This window comes from Zosterops lateralis (assembly GCF_965231275.1).
Source record: "Zosterops lateralis genome assembly, chromosome: 6".
Taxonomy (NCBI): Eukaryota; Metazoa; Chordata; class Aves; order Passeriformes; family Zosteropidae; genus Zosterops; species Zosterops lateralis.
Genome location: NC_139761.1, coordinates 17,802,735 through 17,822,346, shown reverse-complemented (window position 1 = coordinate 17,822,346; position 19,612 = coordinate 17,802,735). Strand labels below are relative to the sequence as shown.

The following is a 19,612-nucleotide window of genomic DNA, read 5'->3' as shown; positions in this document are numbered from 1 at the left end:
ACTTACTGAAAGGCTCATCTCAGCATAAAGCAAATAAAGATACAGAACATGTACTTACAGCAAAAAGAGTGGTAAAGGCTAACCTTGTACAACCATAAGAGCATTGAAATTGTTTTGACAGTTTCCGAGCTTTCACAGACCTCTCACTGATTCCCTGTATTTCAGATTATACCCATAAAGAAGTGAGACTATATGCAATATCACCACATTACCTGGATAAGCAGAAATTCCCTTTTCATAGAAGGAGAGAGAATTTATAAGAATGTGAAGTAAAACCACCAAAGTCAACATTACTCAAATACATGAAGTGCAGAACTTACTTTCTACTCCTAGAAAGTAAGCAGAGAAAAATGTAACAGGAATGGTTCTCTCTGTCCCCTCAAGTGAATTGCTGAAGTATCACTATGTTACCCATAGTGCAAGATTGACCCAACTGAGATAAGCCAGCAACATTAAGGGGGATGTGTTCCCAAGCAAATATGCACGAGATCCACCTTCCCACATTGCAGCGGAAAGGTCACACTTCTGAGGGATGGCAACCAGTTTCAGAAGATTTGTTCTGGACTGCTGAAGTGATTTACAGCTTTTCTTTAAACTTCTCATATCAAACATTTAAGAGTCTAAAATATGTGTTCAGTAAGTATAGGATTGGTTTTAGAGGCATCCTAAACACTTTTTTGCTCAAATAGTGAACTTGAAGAGTTTTTTCAGATTGTTTGCTTCTCTCTCTCGTCTCCAATTTTTGACTTTTTTTTCAGACATTTATTCACTACTTCCATATATTGCACTGTAGGACAACACAGTAGTTGTACTGTAAAACATGCACTTTTATCCACTATATATAACACAGATAAAAATGGAAAAAGTTGTAAAGGATTTCTCCTCTGCAAAATAACAACCATATTTTATGCTAAGTCATGTTAGCTGACTTTCAAACTGTGTTAACTGATGCTTTTTATTATCTGGTAACTGCTGAAACACAAGCAGAACAAACGAGATAGAAAACAAAAAAAAACCTCTCAAATTCTTTGGTAATTTTGTCTTAGAACTGGGAAGGTAGGAACCATTTGACACATGTTCTACTTTAACAGTCATAATTTCAGGAAGACTTTAAACTAGCACAACTGCTGCCTCTCCCCTGGCAACAGTACAAGCCAAAACTGCAATTACAGAAAAAAAAAATTCTCTTGCCACCCTCCTCCTCCAGTCAGGAGAGCCAAAGAGAGGCAAGACTAAGATTTTAGGAGTGAAGATAGATAAAATATACATAAAATATACAGGAGATTTTGCTTTACTGACCCCAACATAATCAATGTCCAAATCATGATACTGTTTTGCTCCTAATATCCAAGAAACAATATAATAAGCAGTGATATCTGGATAGTCATAGGGCCAATTTTCACCCTTCCCTATCCATCCTGGAAATGCCCAAGGTAATCCTGGAAAGACAGAAGAAAAACAAATGAATAAGGTAAGTAGTTGGTCTACATTACTCAATAAGCTTCAAGAGCAAGCTATAATTTGCTCTACCAAAAATGAAGAAATAGATATGCACTTGAAACTTGCTTGGTTCCAGTGAAGGCAATGAAATGTAACTTATCTAACTGCAGAGTATGGTCTAATACAAATTATGATCAAGCAATTAATAGCAATTTATGAGCTAGGAAGAAGTTGTTACTGGAGAACAACTGATTACATATAATCTGTTAATTCTATGGTACTAGCTCTGACAGGTTTAAAAATTCACATATTTTAGGATAAAAAATTTAAAAAGCTAAAGACAAAAGATCAATACAGAACATGAAAAATTGTTTGTCTCTTGAACATGAATTTCAGGAGACATGATGGTCTGATCAAAACAGAGGAAAGAAGATTAGGATCATGAAAAAGCATTTCCAAGTCTCAGCTCTTCACTGGATCTTGTAGTAAATAAGAAAAACAAATTAATCTAACCAGATGCTGCTAAGTGCCCAGCCAACTTGTATAAGATGCCATAGGCTAATTTAAAAGTAAACCCACCTTCCTTTGTTGAGACCTTGATGTGAGGGAAGAGGGCTATTATTAATAATTACAATTAGTCATAAATAGTAGGCATAACAGAACCTGACTGGCAAATCCTGCACCAAGCCTTGCTTCATGGGAATGGTAAAGCCCCCTGGAAGGTGAGGGAATTAGACATCTTTTAAGCAACAGATTTCTTCCCTTGTTTTGTGTGAAATACATTTTGTATTTCTCAAATACAAAAATACAACCTAGGTTTCCATGTTTGTATTGTCACAGCACATACACAATCAAAACAGGAAGAAAGATAACTCCTCTTACAACTCAGCTACACACATAGGACAAATCAAGCCCAGAATCACTACAGTGGAGAAGGGATGTGTGATTGGTTTGTAATAAGAACATTCAACCAAATGCAGTGTGTGTAAGATTTATATATTTATACTTGCAGTAACTTTATTTTATCCCTCCTGATTTTTTTTACTCAATTATTCAGAAATTCATCTTTCATGATAAAACAATCATGTTCATTGCTACAATAAACTAAAAGTATTAATTACTTAATACAAGCAAATCATTGGAGATTTGTTATATTCTGCTTCTTGTCAGGATGTTCTGCTACTGTAACAAGGTAAAACACTATAAGCATCAAGACAAGCATAACAATTATTAGAGATTCTACTCTGTCTACTGCAACATCAAAACATCTCCCCACTAAAATGTTAATTAAGGGTCCAATAGGCAATTTAGTCAGGGAAATAAAAAGGCATTTAAATCTAAAAGCTCAAAGCAATTTACCAATCAGTTTAATGTTAGGGTTCCTCTTTTTAGCTTCTTTCATCAGCCACCATTCATAGCCCCGGAAGTAGTTCTCATCATTTTCATAGTGCATATGGGAGGGTTCGGTACCATCTAGGAAGGAAAGAGACAGGTAGCTCTCAATTATCTTCTGTGTCATAAGCTGTTACACATCATAAAGTTTGCTGCATTGCTCATTAACATAGTATGCAAGCACATATCTCCAACATGGCTCACAAGTTCCTTGGTATGTATTTCAAAGGAATAGTGGGAGGTAAATGCAAGATTTGCTACCCTTTGTTCTTAGCGTATTAATTTAGCATAATTTTAATATTTTTATTTTGAAGGGCTTTGGTCTGCTTTTAACATCAGATGTGGTTAGCTATTAGGCATTTTCTATCCCTAGCTGTGATAACACTAAATCTATATTGGCTGTTGTGTCATATCTTGATATTAACAACCACTAGGAATGTTACAGCATTAAGATTAAGAGGAAAAAAAATCATTATACAAGCAAGTTATCTCTAAACCAAAAAACAAACAAAAGAAGGTTTCGGTTTGTTTCTTCTGCACAAGGCAAGTTCAGGGACAGAAAAGAAAAGAACTACTATGATTTTTTCAATTACAGGAAAGAGGCTATGGGTTTGGGTTTTTTTACAATAAAATATCTAGTTTGTAACTTTCATGGTGTTCTGTGACTGCAGGAAAAGTTTTTGGAATTGAATGCTATGTGCTGGATTTCCTCAGCCAAAAGTAAACAAACTAGAAAGCTGCAAAAGAATCAATGTTGCATGGGAAGTCATTACACACAAAAGTCAAGTAATAACTTGTGTACATGGCTGCAACGATTATGCAACTGATGTTAAATTGTATGCAGAGACCACTCCTAATGAGACTTTGTTTTAAATGAAGCCTGCTGAAACAGCACATTTCATCACAGAAAATAGGATTGATTTTTTTACCTTACCAACACTTGGCTATGTGTAAGTTTGTCAGAGACATAGAACAATTAGATTCCAAATTCAGGCATCATATCAACTTCCAAATGAACTCCTGATCACGTCTCTGAGGCCAGAAGAAGAGCTGCAGTCTAGTGCATTGAGATATATGCATCTTATTGTTTTCCTTTTCAAAACTGGAAACCATCACACAAGTATGTGACATTCTCCTTAGCCAGCAGTAAGAGTGTTTGAAGAGAAGGTCTGTGCATGCCTGAAGACAATTCCATTTCCCCCCCAACCAGCAATTCATAAAGCTCTTAAATCCAGTATAGTACTTTTCAGCATGTTAATTTTTGTGAGGTAAATTCAAGAATGAAAAATAGTGTCTAATTATACAAAATACAAGGCATTACAGAAAAAATCTGTACATATGCAAATATATATACAAATATATATATACAAACATATATACATATATAACACCACAAAAACAGATTCTATGCTGTCTATTTATTAACTGTGTCCGGTTTTATGTCTATTCCTGATGTGGCCAGATTTACTTTGAGTAAAATAAATTAAAAAAAAAAATTTGGAAAAGAAGCTGCAGTCTCTGCTTCTCAGCTTTTGGTCACAACCAGTTACTAAATAGTTTTGCATGTATGTAAATGTAGTAGGTAGAGTAGGCAAATTATATCAAGACATTTTCATGTACAACTCTTCTCAGGAAGACAAAAAATACTGCCTACTGCCAGCCAATGCTACTCCAGTGAAACATTACAGCTAATTAAACCAAAGAAATGTAACTGCTTCTGATCAGATGCCTTTGCATTTCATGCTTTTAAAACATAAACTAGCTTCTATTGCAAAACTCATATGTGAGAAATGCTCTGCAACTCAGAAACCTACCATGGGAGGGATAAAACGAACTCATTTGCTCTGGAATGCAACCTATTAACCATATGATAGTGAGAACTGCTTCCAGAATGTTGGTGTAAATCTCTCTGGTATAAGCCATTCTGGTTTATTGCAACTCAGTTCAGCTGCCTCCATGCCTCAGCTCCATGTGCAGCACATGTTACCTTTAGCATCACTGAAGCAAGAAGTTAAATGCTGTTCATGCAAAATCCATACCTGTTGACTGTGCATCACCTCCAATCTCTACCTTGAGAATATGTAAAGAAGCACCAAAATTTGGCTGTGGAAAAGAGACACGGAAAAACAGACAGAATCCTACTGTTAACAAGAAGAATAAGTATACAATTTTGAGCATGCTGAAAATGCAATTTTTTTAACTTTATTAAACATCCATTATAAATGTAATGACAGACTACATAAATTTCTGCTTTTCAAAAGAAAATTCACCAGGATAAATACTACACTGATCTTTAAGCAACATTAACAACACTTCTCCAGAACCATGCAGATTTTAAACAGGTTGTGCTCGAGAATATACTAAAGCACTATTAAAGCAGAAAACAGAATATATGAGGAATGCAGCAGTATTTTAATGTTATTAGAAGTTAAACTTGTTTCATTCTGAAGTCAGTATTTCTTATTCTTTTTTGTAAAGTGTTTATGTGAAAGAGCATACATACAGGTCAGGAATAATCTGGAAACTACAGACAGATAGGCAAGAGAGGAAAAAACTCATCACACTGGAAAACAATTGGCTAGTCCAGTATCCCCTTCCCCTTGTGTATGACTGGTGGAGCCAAATATAAAATTCAAGCTCATACAGGTGATTCTATTACTAATATCTTCTTCCAGCCATTAGTGGCTGAAAAGTTGCTCAAGTCAGAAGTTACAATTAATCATTATTTTAATAACCACTAATAACCTGGGATGACCCAACTATAATTTTGGTATCTAAAAATGTTTTAACACATACAAATGCAATTTGATTTTTTTAAAAAAATGCAGAATGGATTACATGTCTTTTGGCTTACAAGTCTGGGATTTTTGTTTGCTTTTAACAGCAAAGTAAGTATTTCCAATTTACCATTTCTCTTTTTGACATTTTCTGTTTTAAACTTCTGACACATTTGTTATCCCATTCCAACATGAAAGTTGACTCATACTAAAAGACAAGGAGAATAAGGCAAGGTACACTCCTCCCAGACATGACAGTTTAAGGTTATGGTAAAAGGGCATTTCAGAAATTCTTTGAAAATCATGAGCTCTTGAGATTTTCTTTTACCGCCTGCCTAATCAGAACATTCATATTAGTAACACACAGCTTAAGTCTCAAAAAAAAAATCAGCTTTGATTCCCCAGGCACATATTACAACTTACTCTACCCTTGAAAATTAATTCTTTAAACTGCATGGTAAATTACTCCCCTCCAGCCATCTGGATTGCATTGCTTGAAAGTGACATGACATCCTCTTCCACAGAGTAATTTACAGTGCCAAAAGCAAAACAAGTCATTAATGTCCAGTGCTATAATCTTACCATATATTAAGTTGGGTAACTCCACGGGTTACACTTGCTAACTCATACAGCTTACAAAGCAATGAACTTCCTACACCTTCTAGAGTCACTGCAGTTATACTTGAGAATAGTTTGGAATAGATATGCTGTTACAAACCTGCAGTCTGCACAGTCATGTTTATACTGTTAATCTATCTGTACTCCAAAAAAAACCAAACCATCTCTAAGACCCCCTTGCTTCAATCACTATGAACAGCTAAACCCCCCATTTTAGCCACAGAAATGACTCATGATTTAGCCCACATGGATGATCAAATATATTGTTAAACACATTTTTGAAAATATATTTTCAAAACACACTGTGAAAACACAGAAGTAATTTTCACAATATGAAGAAACAGTATCCTGATCAAAATCCTGAACAAAAACAACACCTAAAATTTAAGGTTCTGATAAAAATCAATACTAACACAGACGCTTTGCAAGATGGGATTTTGTTTAATTTTAAGCAGCATTGAATATACTATAAGAGTTCCAATATTACACAGTAAGAAATTCTGCGTGAAATTAAACGTTATTGTAGCAGTGAAACCAACTTTACCTTGAACAGGTAATCTAAAATCTGGGAACGATAAGGTTCTTGGTAATTCACTAGGAGTCTAGATGTGGCCTAAAGTGGAAAGAAAACGTGAAAACACAACTTTCAAACGTTAACTACAACTCAGCTTTTCAGTCTGTGCTTTTCATAGAGCTAATAAACCTACAGAAATAATTATAGCACGGGGAACTCATAAGCCAAACCCCTACATAACTTATTTCTATAACTTCAGCTGTGCATTTCTCGTTTCACAGGTTGCAACTGCCCTGTACTCCAGTCACCTGGAATTTACTGCAGAGTCCAGAGAACAGAGAAACAAAGAGATCACACGGGTTTATGACAAGCAATAGCCGGCTCCCGCCTAGCACCACTTCTGCTCTATTGAACCCTCCCTGCTTTGTCCCAGCACATGCCAAAGCAAAGGGAGCTCACAGGGCACTCGGGCAGGAGCACAGCGAGCATCTCAGCAGCTCGAAAAGGAGAATCTCACGGCTCTGCTGCCTGGACCATACGAAAGACGACGAGCGGCTGTGTCTCGTCCAGCATTCTAAATCGCAGACCCTCTGCATAAAAACCCACCCGGGCTCAGCTCTCCCCCACCCCCGCCCAGGACAGGCCAGCCCCGGGCAGCCCGAGCAGCCAGGGCAGTGGCCGGAGGGCTGGCGCAGAGCGGAGCCCGGCTCCACGACCCCCACAGCCGGACCACGGCCCGCCCCGCTCCCCTCAGCGCCTCCAGGGCTGCCCCCCGAGCCGGCTCACGTCCCGAGTGTCCGCACAGCCCGCCAGTGCTCAGGGCTCCCCTCAGGACACCCCCGGCCCAGGCCCCGCCGAACCACCGCCCGCTCCCACCGACGGGATGCCCGGCCCAGGCGCCGCTCCCCGCGCCGAGGAGGCACCGGCACCGCAGCCCCGGCGGAGCCGCTCACCCCGCCGCCGCTGACAGCCCCGATCCCGTCGAACTCCCTGCCCAGCCCGTTGGCATCGTCCAGCACGTAGGTGGCCGCCAGGAGCGGAGCGGCACCGGCCCTGGGCGGCCCCGGGCCGCAGCTGCAGGCCAGCAGGACGGTGCCCCAGAGCAGAGCCGCGCTCCCCATCCCGGTCCCTGTCCAGCTCCCCGTCCCGCGGCCGCCCCGTCCCCGCAGCGCCTCCGCAGCGCCCGGCAACGCCGACGTGACCCGCCCCCCGCCAGCCCCGGGGCGGGGCGCAGCGCCCGGCGCCGCCATCCCGCTGCAGGGAAAGGCTCGCCGCCTGTGCGGGCCGCCCCGCCCGGCTGACGGCACAGCTGCCATGCTGAGAGAGGGCACGGCAGGCTGGTGAGGCGTGCGGCGCCATGCCGGAGTTGGGCACTGAGCCGCGAGTGAGGATACTGCGGGGCCATCCCGAGTGCGGGGAGGCCGCAGGGCTGTGGGGCAGGCGGGGTGTGTGCGGGGGCGCGGCGGGCAGGGCGTTCAGTGCAGCGAGAGCAGCCGCGCGTAGGGGCCGCGTCCATCTCACTGTCTTTTTCGGGGCCTCTGACTCTGCTTCTCGGGGCCTCTGGCAAGGCACGATACCTGCTGAAACGGTGTTTCCTAGTGAGTCTTTCATTTTCTTTCCCAGCACCTCGCAGCTGGTTTCCTGGTTTTGCGCCGCTCCCCTGCGGAGTGGGCAGGAAGCGGCGCGTTGAAGGAGCGCATTCCAGCGCGCCCTGAAGGATCTTTGCTCGCTCCGGGGACACAGCGGGAGCGGCGCCAGGCCCGCCAGGGCCCTGCCCTGCCGGCAGCCCCCCCTGCCCGGGGAACCCCTGTAGGCCCCAGTTAGACCCGCAGCTGCCTCAGCAGGGCCCGAGAGAGGGATGCTGAACGTGGGGGTTAAATTCTGATGGGCTTGAACCAGCCTGTTTACGCCTTCGGGGGTGCGCTGTGGAGCAGCCGCCTCAGAACGAGAGCAGCGCCGAGGTGCTGCTGAGCCGCGCGACAACAATTCCCGTGGGGATTGCCGGGCTGTTCCCTCAGACTACAGCTCATACAAGCCTTTGGTTCGGAGAAAAAGTAACCCGGAGATAGGCCATCAGCCTGATTATCCTATAAAAGTTTGTAATGGGGAACTGTCTCGTCTGTTGACCTCAGTATTTCATAGAGATTCTTCGTGTGCCTAAAGGAGGAATGAGGCATGAGGAGATGCAGTGGGTAAAGTCCTGAGTTGTGTAAGAGCTGTGAAAAAGCTGTGGTTTTGCACGTTTCTAACCATAAAGAATGCTGTTATTCGGGCCTCGGTCACTCTCCTTGTCATAGTGTCTCTGCCACTGTTATTGAGGGATCTAATGTCTCAGTGATGACATGACCTCACTGACGTTTCCTGTTTATTTCTTTTTAAATAACAATACCAAGCACTCACAAAACATTTTGCACTTTACAGCAATATCAAGTATTAACTAATGAACCTGCTCACACCCAAATGAGCTATATGATACCATTATTATGTGGAGATGGTCAGAGTGACTTCCTCAGGGCTACTGTGAGTCAGTGCCAGAGGTAACATTATGCTGCTGGTCCTATTTCACATTCATTCCAGCAGACTGTACAGCTTTGTACACCTGGAAGGTTTGCAAAACCATTATGAATTATTAATTGATTCATTTGGATAGTTTCTTTGATTGATGCATCAATTTATTTCACGTAAAAGGCTTCAGCTGTGATATTCAGTCTCTTATTCACTCATAAGATCCTAAAATTGTCAGTTTTCAAAATTTATCTCTGCAATCCTGTGATGTGCTGAGTGCCTGCCCTTTTCAGTTTGTGCAGAAAAACATTCTCAGAATCTGCTTTGGTGGGAGGAAAAGGATATTTGGGTGTGATTCTGTCAACTTTCATTCTGCATCTTGACCTTTTATTGAACCGGGTTTTTTTCTTTACACTGACAGGAATGAGAACAAGGTGTCTTTAGAAACGAAGTGTGACCCTGACGGTAGATAAAGCCAGATATGGAGAGGTGAAATAAGCAGTGGAAGGAACCATAAATTCCATAGGAATTCCACTGATTGACACAGACTGTCACTCACTCAAGACTGTGCTACGTGTCTGGATTTAGAGAAAAAAAAAAAAAAAACAAAAACAGAAAAACAAGGAAAAAGAAAAGCAGGGGGGTTGTACATTAGAAGGGAGAGTTAGGCCTTTTGGGAAGTTTGTACCTCTCAAGTACCTCAGCCCATGGGGAAAGAGATAGGGAAATGCAGGCAGGAAATTAGGATAAAAAGGAGGCTATGTCCCCTAAAATTTTGAGAAACCCCGTGGGGAATGCCCCATGACTTCTCCCTTCATTCAAATAAAGTCACACAACTCCTCTGTCTCCTTTTTGGACATAAACCTCTGGTGTTTGTGGATTAATTTTCCTGAAAACACCTTTGTTCGTGCATCCTTTGTAAACCCAAATTTAACCAATAAACTTATTGAGGACTTACTCATTGCTTCTTTTCTAGATAAGATAGTTTTCCACTGTTAATGCTTTTCTGTTTCAGGGTTGGGAGGTTTTTTCTCAGCAAACATTAATGACACCTGGTGTTCATGGATGACTGATCTGAGATATTGTGTATGTCCAGATCTCACAAAAACCCTGGAAAATTGTGCTGCTTACATCAGAAAATAATTTTTTGCATATGGACACAATTAAGAATTTATTTTAACATACAGAGTGCATAAAAGGCATCATCTTGTCTCTTGCTTTCTTTGATCTTTCAGTTCTGCTGTCATCACAGCAAAGAACTGTAGAAATGTTTCAACTATGTTTCTCTATTTCTAATGATAATAATTGTTTTTTCTTCAGCAAAGTATAGGAATGCTCAGCAAAATACCAGAACCAGCATACTGGACACTTAGTAGGTACCATGTTAGGAAAAGGCACATGGAAAGTGATGAAACAAGTCTTCATCTAATGACTTTTCTCTCAGTGAAAATGAAGGTGTTTCTGAAATTTATTTTAGAAGTTTATCGAAGTGAGTGGTCTTCCATTCACAAAACAGGAAGGGGCTATTATAAGTTTGAGAATGGCCACAAGTATTTGATAGTTTAGGCTTCATATAACAGTCAGATCAGTATAAAAATGTGGATGAAAAGGTCACTGGCTGAAAAAAAAGGAACCAAATCTCTGTATACAATGTTTAAATATTGTAGAGCTGCCTGGTTTTCTCAAGGAAGTCAGTATGCCCCTATCTGAGAACTTTTCAATTTGTTCTCTTTCATTTCTCCTTAGCATCTGAATCATCAACTGTTTTGATGTTACCAAACAGATGGACTTTTCAAATGAAACTCTACCAACTTTCTTAAAGCAGAATTGTATTGTTACAAACAGAATTTGTTGCAGTGTGCATTTTGGGGTTTTCTAAAGTTCTGCATGTTTTGTTATTAGTTTTATAATGGTTTATCTCTACATCCCCCATTCCTAATTCCCTCTAGCCTTTCCCTGATAATAGAGACTGCCACCATGCCCTAAAGCCTGAGAGTTCTGGTGGAGCTTTGGGGTGACTCAGGCAGGCATCAAGTTCCCCACTCCCCTTTCTGTCCATAGATGGCCCTGCCAATGCCCCTGTTCTTGGTCACTCCCGCCATCCCTGGGATTGGTTCTGGGTGTCGCCTTGCCCTGGAGTCACCCCCGCCTCCCCCCGGTATTTATTGGGCAACCTGAGCTCACTCTTCACGTGAGCTTTGGGGTTGGATAAACTTATCTGCTACCCACGTGTGAGTCTTCCTTCTAACGTGCCATAACCACGTTTCTGTCTGATGTTCACACCTACCTAATCTTCATCATATGGCGGTCAGAGAGCTAGCTAGCTGCTAAAGCAGCTCACAAGCCATGATAAGAATTTAAAAAAAAAACACAAAATAAATTACTCTGATCACAGAGGGGGAAGCGAACTATGCTTATGTAACAACTTTCTGCCAGTCTAATTGAATAGAATTATCTGTTAAAAGAATCACTCCACTGAAAACTGCATCCAACCTCAGATTCAGTTTATGTAAAAATACATAAATATGCCTGCATCCTGTCACAGGGCATAAAATGCTCTTTTGTTAACTAGAACTATTCGCGAACTTCTCATAAATTCTGAAAATACATAATTTTTTTCCACAAACTCCTAAAGTCATTGTAAAACGTTTTGGAGCTCCTCTCAGGTAAATTTCTATTTGATTCTGTGATCAATTTGTAGGGAAAAGCAGGTGAGGTCCTTCAGTCAACATTAAATATACACATTTTGAACTTATATAAGAAAACACAAATAAAACACAGCATTTTATTTCTGTGGGTTGGTTTGTCTGCAATGGAGAATGTAATGTCTCCTGCATAAGGGGTGTATAATATACTGTGCTCATATAATCAGGCAATATTTTAAATTAAAATTTTATAGCATCTCAAAAAGTATTCCTGTATCTACCGAGATTGCTTCCATCCTCGTTCATCATCTTTTTTCTCATGGATAAGCTTAGATGAACAAGAATTGGGGACAGAAAAAAGAAAAAGGAAGCAAAACCAAGAGATGTGTGAACTGCTGCCTGTTTAAGAGCAGCTTCCTGTCTCTATCTGATCAAGCAGAAGCAGACACTTTTCTTAGAAGCAGATACTGGTTACACTGCCAGTGGCATAACGGGAACCCTGCACGGGCACACGTGGCTGCCAAGGTAAGTGCTCAGGATTCCAGGGACACGGCTCCATTCTGGGACAGGTTTCAACCCAGCTCTCCCTAATGGGATGCTGTCATCATACATCTGAAAGAAGGGACACGAAAGGGGCTGGAAAAGATTGCTTTGGGGGAAGGATTATGTCAATCCCAGCACAACCAAAACATGAGACTAAGGCAAAAGATGTCAAAAGATTGAATTAGGAAATACGTGCCTAGGATTGGGAAAGAAACCTTGATTCATTGTTTGTTGTAATGGCATTGCCATGATCAAGATACTGTTTGTTATAAAAGGGGGGAAGAATGGAGAAGAACTGTATTTGGGGCTGAATTTTCAACATTCTGAGCTGTCCCGTCACTGCAAAAAGTACCTCAGGCCTCACAGAGGGTTCCAGTAACTCTTCTATTAGTGTTCTTCAGTATTTTCAGACGCTGTGAAGATATTTATGTGAATATGCAGTGCTATTTACATGAATATGCAGAATGCTTCAAACTTAGCAGAAAAATAAGTTCTGGTAAAAGTAGCTTCCTAGAATGCCAAGTATCATGTATGTGAAAATATATTGTACATCTTTCTGTTTTTTTCCAGAGAGGAAAACATGATGCACTTAATAATACAGCAAAATAATACTTGCCTGCATGGCCTACATTCTAAAAAACATGAGTTTTTTTCCTATTTGCTCATATTAAGTGAATGTTTATGCTCAATGAAACAGTCCGTAAAGTATATCTTAAAGTTAAAAAGGCTGAACTCTTTTAGAGCTGTTTGACTCTACAGAATCTCGTGGAGACCTGTGAGTGAAATTTAATCTTGCATGAGGAAAAACACTGTTAATTTTAAGCAAAAAAGGCCATGTTTCTGAAAGGTGTAAATCAACTCTCCTAAACTATGAAGTTTTTCAGAATTGAGTTTTGAGATTTACTTGTTAAGTAAAAAGAATTAGCTATGGCATGTCCCCTGTACTTGAAGGACTCAACTTGGCAGTAGAACTTCTTTTGAGAACACAAAGCAATCTACTTTGTTGAAATTGCTTAAAGAGGAAAAGGAAAACAATCTGTCTTTCCATCTTATGATTGATATACAGTATCACCAGTACAGCAGCTACTGCACTAGCTCACACAGCATTGTTCCTTTCTTCCCTTACAAAGGTTTTTACAGATGAGAGTATGGAATATCCTTTTGTATTTATGCTTATAAAGGTTTAACTTTGGACTTTGCGACTTTCAAAATGCCATAAATGGAGGGACCACATAAAGCTCTCTGTGAACCTGAAGAAGATGTTGTAGAAATATATTGATACAAATACAGTATATAATGACCACTTTTCTCTAGAAAATCTCACAAGGTTCTTTTACAGGCTTGTTTGCATACAGTACTTGAAGCGTAATGTTTTCTAGTGCATTTCTCTAAATTTTATGTCTTGCTGACTCTTCAGAATTCTTGTACAGTGGTTTTTCTGTAGCAAAATGATAGAGGTAGGAACTATGATAATAAATTAATAATGTGTCTAAAAGAAAAAAATTACTCATAAGATTTTTTTTTTTTTATTTGAAACATCTGATACAAAAACAAGTCAATAAGTCACAAGTATATCGAATTAGTCACAGTAAGTTTGGACCATATCAAACCATTAGACCATATCATTAAACCAAAATACCTTGATGGTTAAAAGAAATATATCATTGGGGAAAATTATCAAATGTTGTTTTTTAGGACAGCTGTAAGCCAATACCATCCTCCTAGGCAAAACCAGCAGGTGTGCTCAGTAGCAGAAAAAAAACCTGGGAATGCTTCAGATTATGCATTCAGGTAAGAAAAATCATCTCACATTACAAAGTCCTAATTATCAGAAAAACAACTCTGCAAGAAAGTGTGATATGGACTACTTCCTTTGAAATAAGGCCCCAAGCAATTTGAGTGAAATGTGTTGTAATCAGGGCAAAGTAGTGCTTTCTGTGCAAGAAACTGCAGCAAGCATTTTGGTAAGCTTCATTTGCTGGTTCTTTGACACATTTAAGTATAGGTCATTGGTACATGCCAGAATGACACACTTCTCATTATTCTCATCATTGAAAGCATGTCCTCATGTAACTACCATCAATGCATCATCACTTGGTCATCGTTTGGACATGGATTACCTGGGGAATGCTCCACAGCCTCCAGGGCTGTGTTCATAGGAACTAATAAACATACTGGTTAAGAAGAAAAGAAAGCAATAGGACACCATGACTTGTGAATATGAAGGACAGAAAAAACATTCCGAGGTGACAATTTTCATGTGGTCCCAACTCACTTTTTGAATTTCATTTCTAGTGTCCCAGACTGCCATTAGTCAATTAAACCTTCAGATATTAGTTCCTTAAGGCAGATGGCAGAAGAGCAAAGCAATGTCTTGCCTCAAAGAACATGTGGTTCATTCAGATAAGAGCAATATAAGGACACATTTTACCATATGATCAGTAAGATCAACAGAGCAAAATTCTTAGAAACAATGAGCTAAAAAGAAAAAGCTGAAAAAAAAACCAGGTGGTATGAGGAAATTGGCATGTTGGTCCAACAGCAGATACAAAAGAAACTGTTGTGAGTAATAAGAGAGGTTGGGAGCTTCGAAGGATGGTGAGTCTGTAATACAACAAGTTAACTAACAAAAGAGAAAGAGTTTATGGGGGAGGGAGAAGGAATTCAAATTTCTCAGTCACAAGACTAGAAAGCACTGTCTCATACACTTGCTGCATTATACACATGCTTCTGAAAGGGCACATTTCCCTCTTAGGCATGAAGAGACCTGTCATAGGAAAAGAGATGCTAAAGTGTGATTAGGAGAAGAGGTAGGTATTTTATCTTTGATTCATCTGGTCTGTTGCGTACATTTGATTTCTTTTTGGTAAGAAGTGGGTCACAAAAGCAATTTCTAGGGCTAGATTTTGTGATACTTACCTATACCGATAAGCTTATAATGCCCTATTTACTGTGTGGTTTTATGAAACCAAGCTGAAATGCAGACATCTTACGTTTGTCTTAAATATAGACACTGCATTTTTTTTAATTAGTCATCATGTTGATAAAGTTCCTCAATGCACCAAATTGGTGAGTCCTTCTCAAGAATTTTCCTTGGCCTTCAAGCTTGTGAATGAGTTTAGCTCTAGCTGATAAGTTAGGCAATTTGATCAAATAAGACAGTAGCAGGTAAAATTGAATATGTGCTTTCTGGATAGTTTTACCATTGCTCCTTTTTTTATGAATAATTGTGAAAGGGTCCTTTTTGTGGACAAAAGATCCATATAATAACGTCTCAGCACAGGCAATAAACCTGTTTGGTTTTTTCTCATAAATCCACAAACACATCAAACCTATAAGCATGAACTTTTCTTACTGCATGAGAAAATTGCTGCACACAAGATGTATTTCATTGAGTTCTTTCCCATGTGGGAACAGTTGTCGATGTGCTGTCTTGCAACCTACTCATTCTTCAGCCTCTTCACCTCCTCTGCTGCAGTCCAGGCTCAAAGCACATATGAGCTATCGCAGCAGTCTCCCAAGCAGTGTGGTATATTTGGCAGTATAACTGAACTGCAACCAATAGTTTCCATTCTTGTATCTCCTGAACATAACAATTAGTTCTCTAGAGAAGGGAACTGCTGAGTGTCAGAGCTGTGATACAATCAGTGAGTACCAGCTGTGTCACAGCTACAGTTGTACACCCTTTCTTACTGAAAGGTCAGCTCTTCTGCATGTTTCTAAGGCTCACACATGCAACTCCTCCTGTCCCACTGCTTTAGTCAGGGGATTTTACTGATATTTTCCTGTTGAAGGTGTTGATAACCACAGAACTGGAAGTGACTAAGTTTAATTGCTAATGGCTTTATAAGCTCATGCATCACAGCTGCAATTTTCAGAGGTAAGAAGTGTAAATGAAACACGGTACTCAGTCTCCACCTCCCATGTTCAAGGGGACACCCAGCAGATTGTCATGTGCATGCAGGAACCCAATAGCCTGGCAGGTTTCACAGGAAGGTTTCTGGTACATGCAGTAAGTCTTGCAGGAAGAGCACAATTGATGGCAAGCTCATTTGGGGTCACATACAAAGGAGAAGAGAGGAAGCAGGGATGTTCGAGGATGCAAACAAGACAAGAGTGATTTGCAGTAAGGAAATGTACCAGACACACTTTTTCCTCTTCTGAGCACATTCCAACATCCTGTATTCCTATCCTTGTCTCTCCATTGCCTTCCTAGGAGAAGGTTATTTGGGATAAGAAATCTGACACATTTATATTCCCAAAACAGTGCTTACCAGAATAATAGAAAGTGCACATCTATTATTTTATTTGTGGTCCACTTTCTGATCTCCTTTAACTCTCCCAGAAGAGAGACCCAGGATTGCAGGACACCACCTCACTCCTAGAAGAAGTGTCTTCTTCTGCTGTAGAAGCTTCCATCTAACTGACCTTGACAACTTTAGATTTTGGGTTCCTCTTCCTATTCCTAACTCCAGGAGCATTAACATCCTCCAATCTCCTACAAACACAGTTTCTTTCAAAAAAAAAAAAAAAAAAAAAAAAAAAAAAAAAAAAAAAAAAAGAATCTAGTAAAAACAGCAGAAATGTTATAGCTGACATTTTTCCTTTTTGGTAACAGAAGGCTGGAATCTCGTCAATCAGGTCCTGAAGAACTAACAGATGACAACCCATCAGACTACAACAGGGGGTTTTATTGCACCCAGGCTGGAATTATCTCAGGGATACTATTGGGGTGGACAATGAGCAACAACACTGAGTGCCATGATGATCACACCCTGGATAAGTATTTGTTTCCATTTGTGTACAGCATTGTGATGATGATCAGTATACCCATCAACTGCATATCCCTCTATGCATCTTGCATTCAGGTGAGGAAGAAGAATGAGTTATCAGTCTACATCTTTAGCCTGTCCTTGGCTGACCTTTTGTACTCTTTGATTCTGCCTCTGTGGATTGATTATGCTTGGCATGGAGATGACTGGAGGCTCTCTGCCTTGCTTTGTCAGATTTCTGCCTTCCTAATGTATATGAATTTCTACACCAGCACTGCGTTCCTTGCTTGCATCTCTCTTGACAGGTACCTGGCATTAGTTCACCCCTTGAAGCTCCAGTACTTGCGCACAAGAAGATTTTCATTGATTGTCGCCATAACTGTTTGGCTTCTGGAAAGCATCTTTAATTCAGTCATATTGGTGTACAAAGAAGTATTCAATGATCCTTGCAATTTCACTAATCACACATTATGCTATGATAACTACCCCCTGGAAAGGTGGCAGGCGAACATAAATTTATTCCGGATATGCTCAGGGTACTTGGTCCCTTTGATAATCATTATGTTTTGTTACCAAAAAATCTACCAAGTAGTGAGGCATAACCAAGCCACACTAGATGAAGAGAAGAAAAAAGTGAGGAAGCTTATTCTGAACATCACAATTAGTTTCATTGTTTGCTTCACTCCTTATCATGTTGTATTGCTTATCCGCAGCATCAAAGAACCTTCCACCTCTGACCCGCATCTTTTGTTGTTGATGTATAAGGTTTACAGAGTCACACAGGCCTTAACAAGTTTGAATTGCATTGCGGATCCCATTCTGTACTGCTTTGTGAGTGAAACTGCACGGACAGACATAGTGAATTTGCTCAGGTGTTGCTTGTGCCTACGAAGGCATGGGGAAGACCAGGTGACAGAACATGCTCTGTGCAGTTCTGCTACAAAGAACACTGGACTGATCACCTACAGAACTTCCTGTGAAACAACACAGGCTCTCAAAAATTCCTGAAAGAGCACATGCAAAGGAAAACTGGATAACCTAAAAGGAAAAGAAAGAAAAATTCTTCTCCAGTGTGTACCTGGGAAATGTTCCAAAAGTCAAAGATACCAGTCTAAGCAAAACCAGTAGCTGGAGCCAGTAAGAACTTACTACAGGGTCAATGAAATCAATGGAATATCAACACGTATCTTTCAATCATGTATGGTTATAAATCAATGACAACAAACAAATGCATTGTCAAGAAGGATGGCTGTGACATGCTGACAGAATTACTGAGGATTCCCCACAGATCTTTCTCCTGTTGCAGCTTGCTAGCCAGCCTGCTGTAATGTACTAAGCTGGAGGAAGGCTGAAGTCCTCTTTGTTGTGAAAGGAGCAGACAAGGGGGAGTGTGGTAAATTTCTCTGTAATTTCATGGTGTTATTTATGCTGCTATGATGGTTCTTGTGTTTCATTAAAGACTCAAATTCTACTTAAGCATACTCCTGGGATTAGACACTTCTTAAAATTGATTACCTCCTGTGTACAAGCACTTACCTGCCCTTAAGCTTTTATTTTTCTTGAAAAATATATGTTCTAATGTATAACTGTTTGTCATGCTGTTTCATTATAATACCAGTGTTGGGTTTCAGATAGTTGAACATTCATTAATTCAAGTGCCTATAAAGAAGCAAATTCTAGCCACCAGTGTTTTAACTTGGAGGAAACTTTCCCTGATACGTGCAGGGGAAGAAGAGAAGGCTAGAAAGGTGTGGTTTCACATCTCAGCAGTGTAAAGGGCAAGCCTTCAGAGTTGCTTATTATGACTGAAATCTGGAGTGTAGTTCCATTTTCAGATTCAATAGAGTAAAGTTTGCATCCATTTACTTTACTGCACATGGAGGCCTCAGCTAGAGGTTCCAGGGCTCTCAGTCTCCCAGTTTCAAAGAAATTAAACAAGCCAGCCAGCAATACTGGCAAACCAGCAATGAACATGAATGATGTACCAACAGTAAGAATGGAAACAAAAGAACCCACATTTTGAAAGAGTTGATGTTAGCACAAAAGCACACATCAGAAATGCAGCTGTTATTTCAGAACCTGTTCATGTGCAGGCCCCAGAAGCAGCTGCTTGGCTCCCTGGTTCCCTGTCCCATCCAGACACCTGACCCTCTGAAAAGAGTTAAAACATTACTTTTTTTTTTCCTCCTCTCACAACCTTTTTACTCTTCTGGCTGTTGACTTCCTCTCTAGAAAATTACATTCCCTTCTCTTTTTTATTTCCATTTACTGGATTTTGTTTTGATGTGGGTTTGTGTTTCTGATTTGGGTTTTTTTTTTCTGTAGTTCCTTCTTATATATTATGAAGGAAGAATTATGCAAGCAGTAGTGCAAGTTACTTCATCATTAATTTTTTCCACTGCTGAC

The 19,612-nt window shown here is 40.2% G+C and overlaps 2 protein-coding genes across 5 annotated transcripts in view; one reads left to right on the top strand and one right to left on the bottom strand.

Moving 5' to 3' along the window:
* GALC (galactosylceramidase) overlaps nucleotides 1-7,791 on the bottom strand; it is a 31,896-nt gene extending 24,105 nt beyond the window's left edge. The window contains exons 1-5 of one of the 2 annotated variants that reach the window (XM_083862851.1): nucleotides 7,695-7,791; nucleotides 6,772-6,840; nucleotides 4,872-4,935; nucleotides 2,800-2,913; nucleotides 1,300-1,439 (exon numbers count right to left, since the gene is read on the bottom strand). In XM_083862851.1, coding sequence (XP_083718977.1) covers nucleotides 1,300-1,439; nucleotides 2,800-2,893 — 234 coding nt within the window. In that variant the 5' untranslated portion in view covers nucleotides 2,894-2,913; nucleotides 4,872-4,935; nucleotides 6,772-6,840; nucleotides 7,695-7,791. The remainder of the gene's footprint in view (nucleotides 1-1,299; nucleotides 1,440-2,799; nucleotides 2,914-4,871; nucleotides 4,936-6,771; nucleotides 6,841-7,694) is intronic. The other variant, XM_083862850.1, reaches the window with a different exon arrangement.
* Nucleotides 7,792-12,322: 4,531 nt separating this feature from the next.
* On the top strand, nucleotides 12,323-18,741 carry GPR65 (G protein-coupled receptor 65). Of its 3 annotated transcripts, none has more exons than XM_083864008.1 (3): nucleotides 12,323-12,416; nucleotides 14,130-14,225; nucleotides 17,053-18,741. In XM_083864008.1, exon 3 carries the CDS (start codon nucleotides 17,174-17,176, stop codon nucleotides 18,212-18,214), a length of 1,041 nt encoding a protein of 346 aa, XP_083720134.1. In that variant the 5' UTR covers nucleotides 12,323-12,416; nucleotides 14,130-14,225; nucleotides 17,053-17,173; the 3' UTR covers nucleotides 18,215-18,741. The 3 variants fall into 3 exon arrangements, with proteins under 3 accessions (XP_083720134.1, XP_083720135.1, XP_083720136.1); XM_083864009.1 differs by having other exon boundaries at nucleotides 12,328-12,416; nucleotides 14,135-14,225; XM_083864010.1 differs by lacking the exon at nucleotides 14,130-14,225 and having other exon boundaries at nucleotides 12,364-12,416.
* Nucleotides 18,742-19,612: the final 871 nt, after the last annotated feature.

What these genes read in the sequence shown, in the direction of transcription:
- GPR65 (XM_083864008.1), top strand. Translation starts at nt 17,174, where the DNA reads ATGAGCAACAACACTGAGTGCCATGATGATCACACCCTGGATAAGTAT.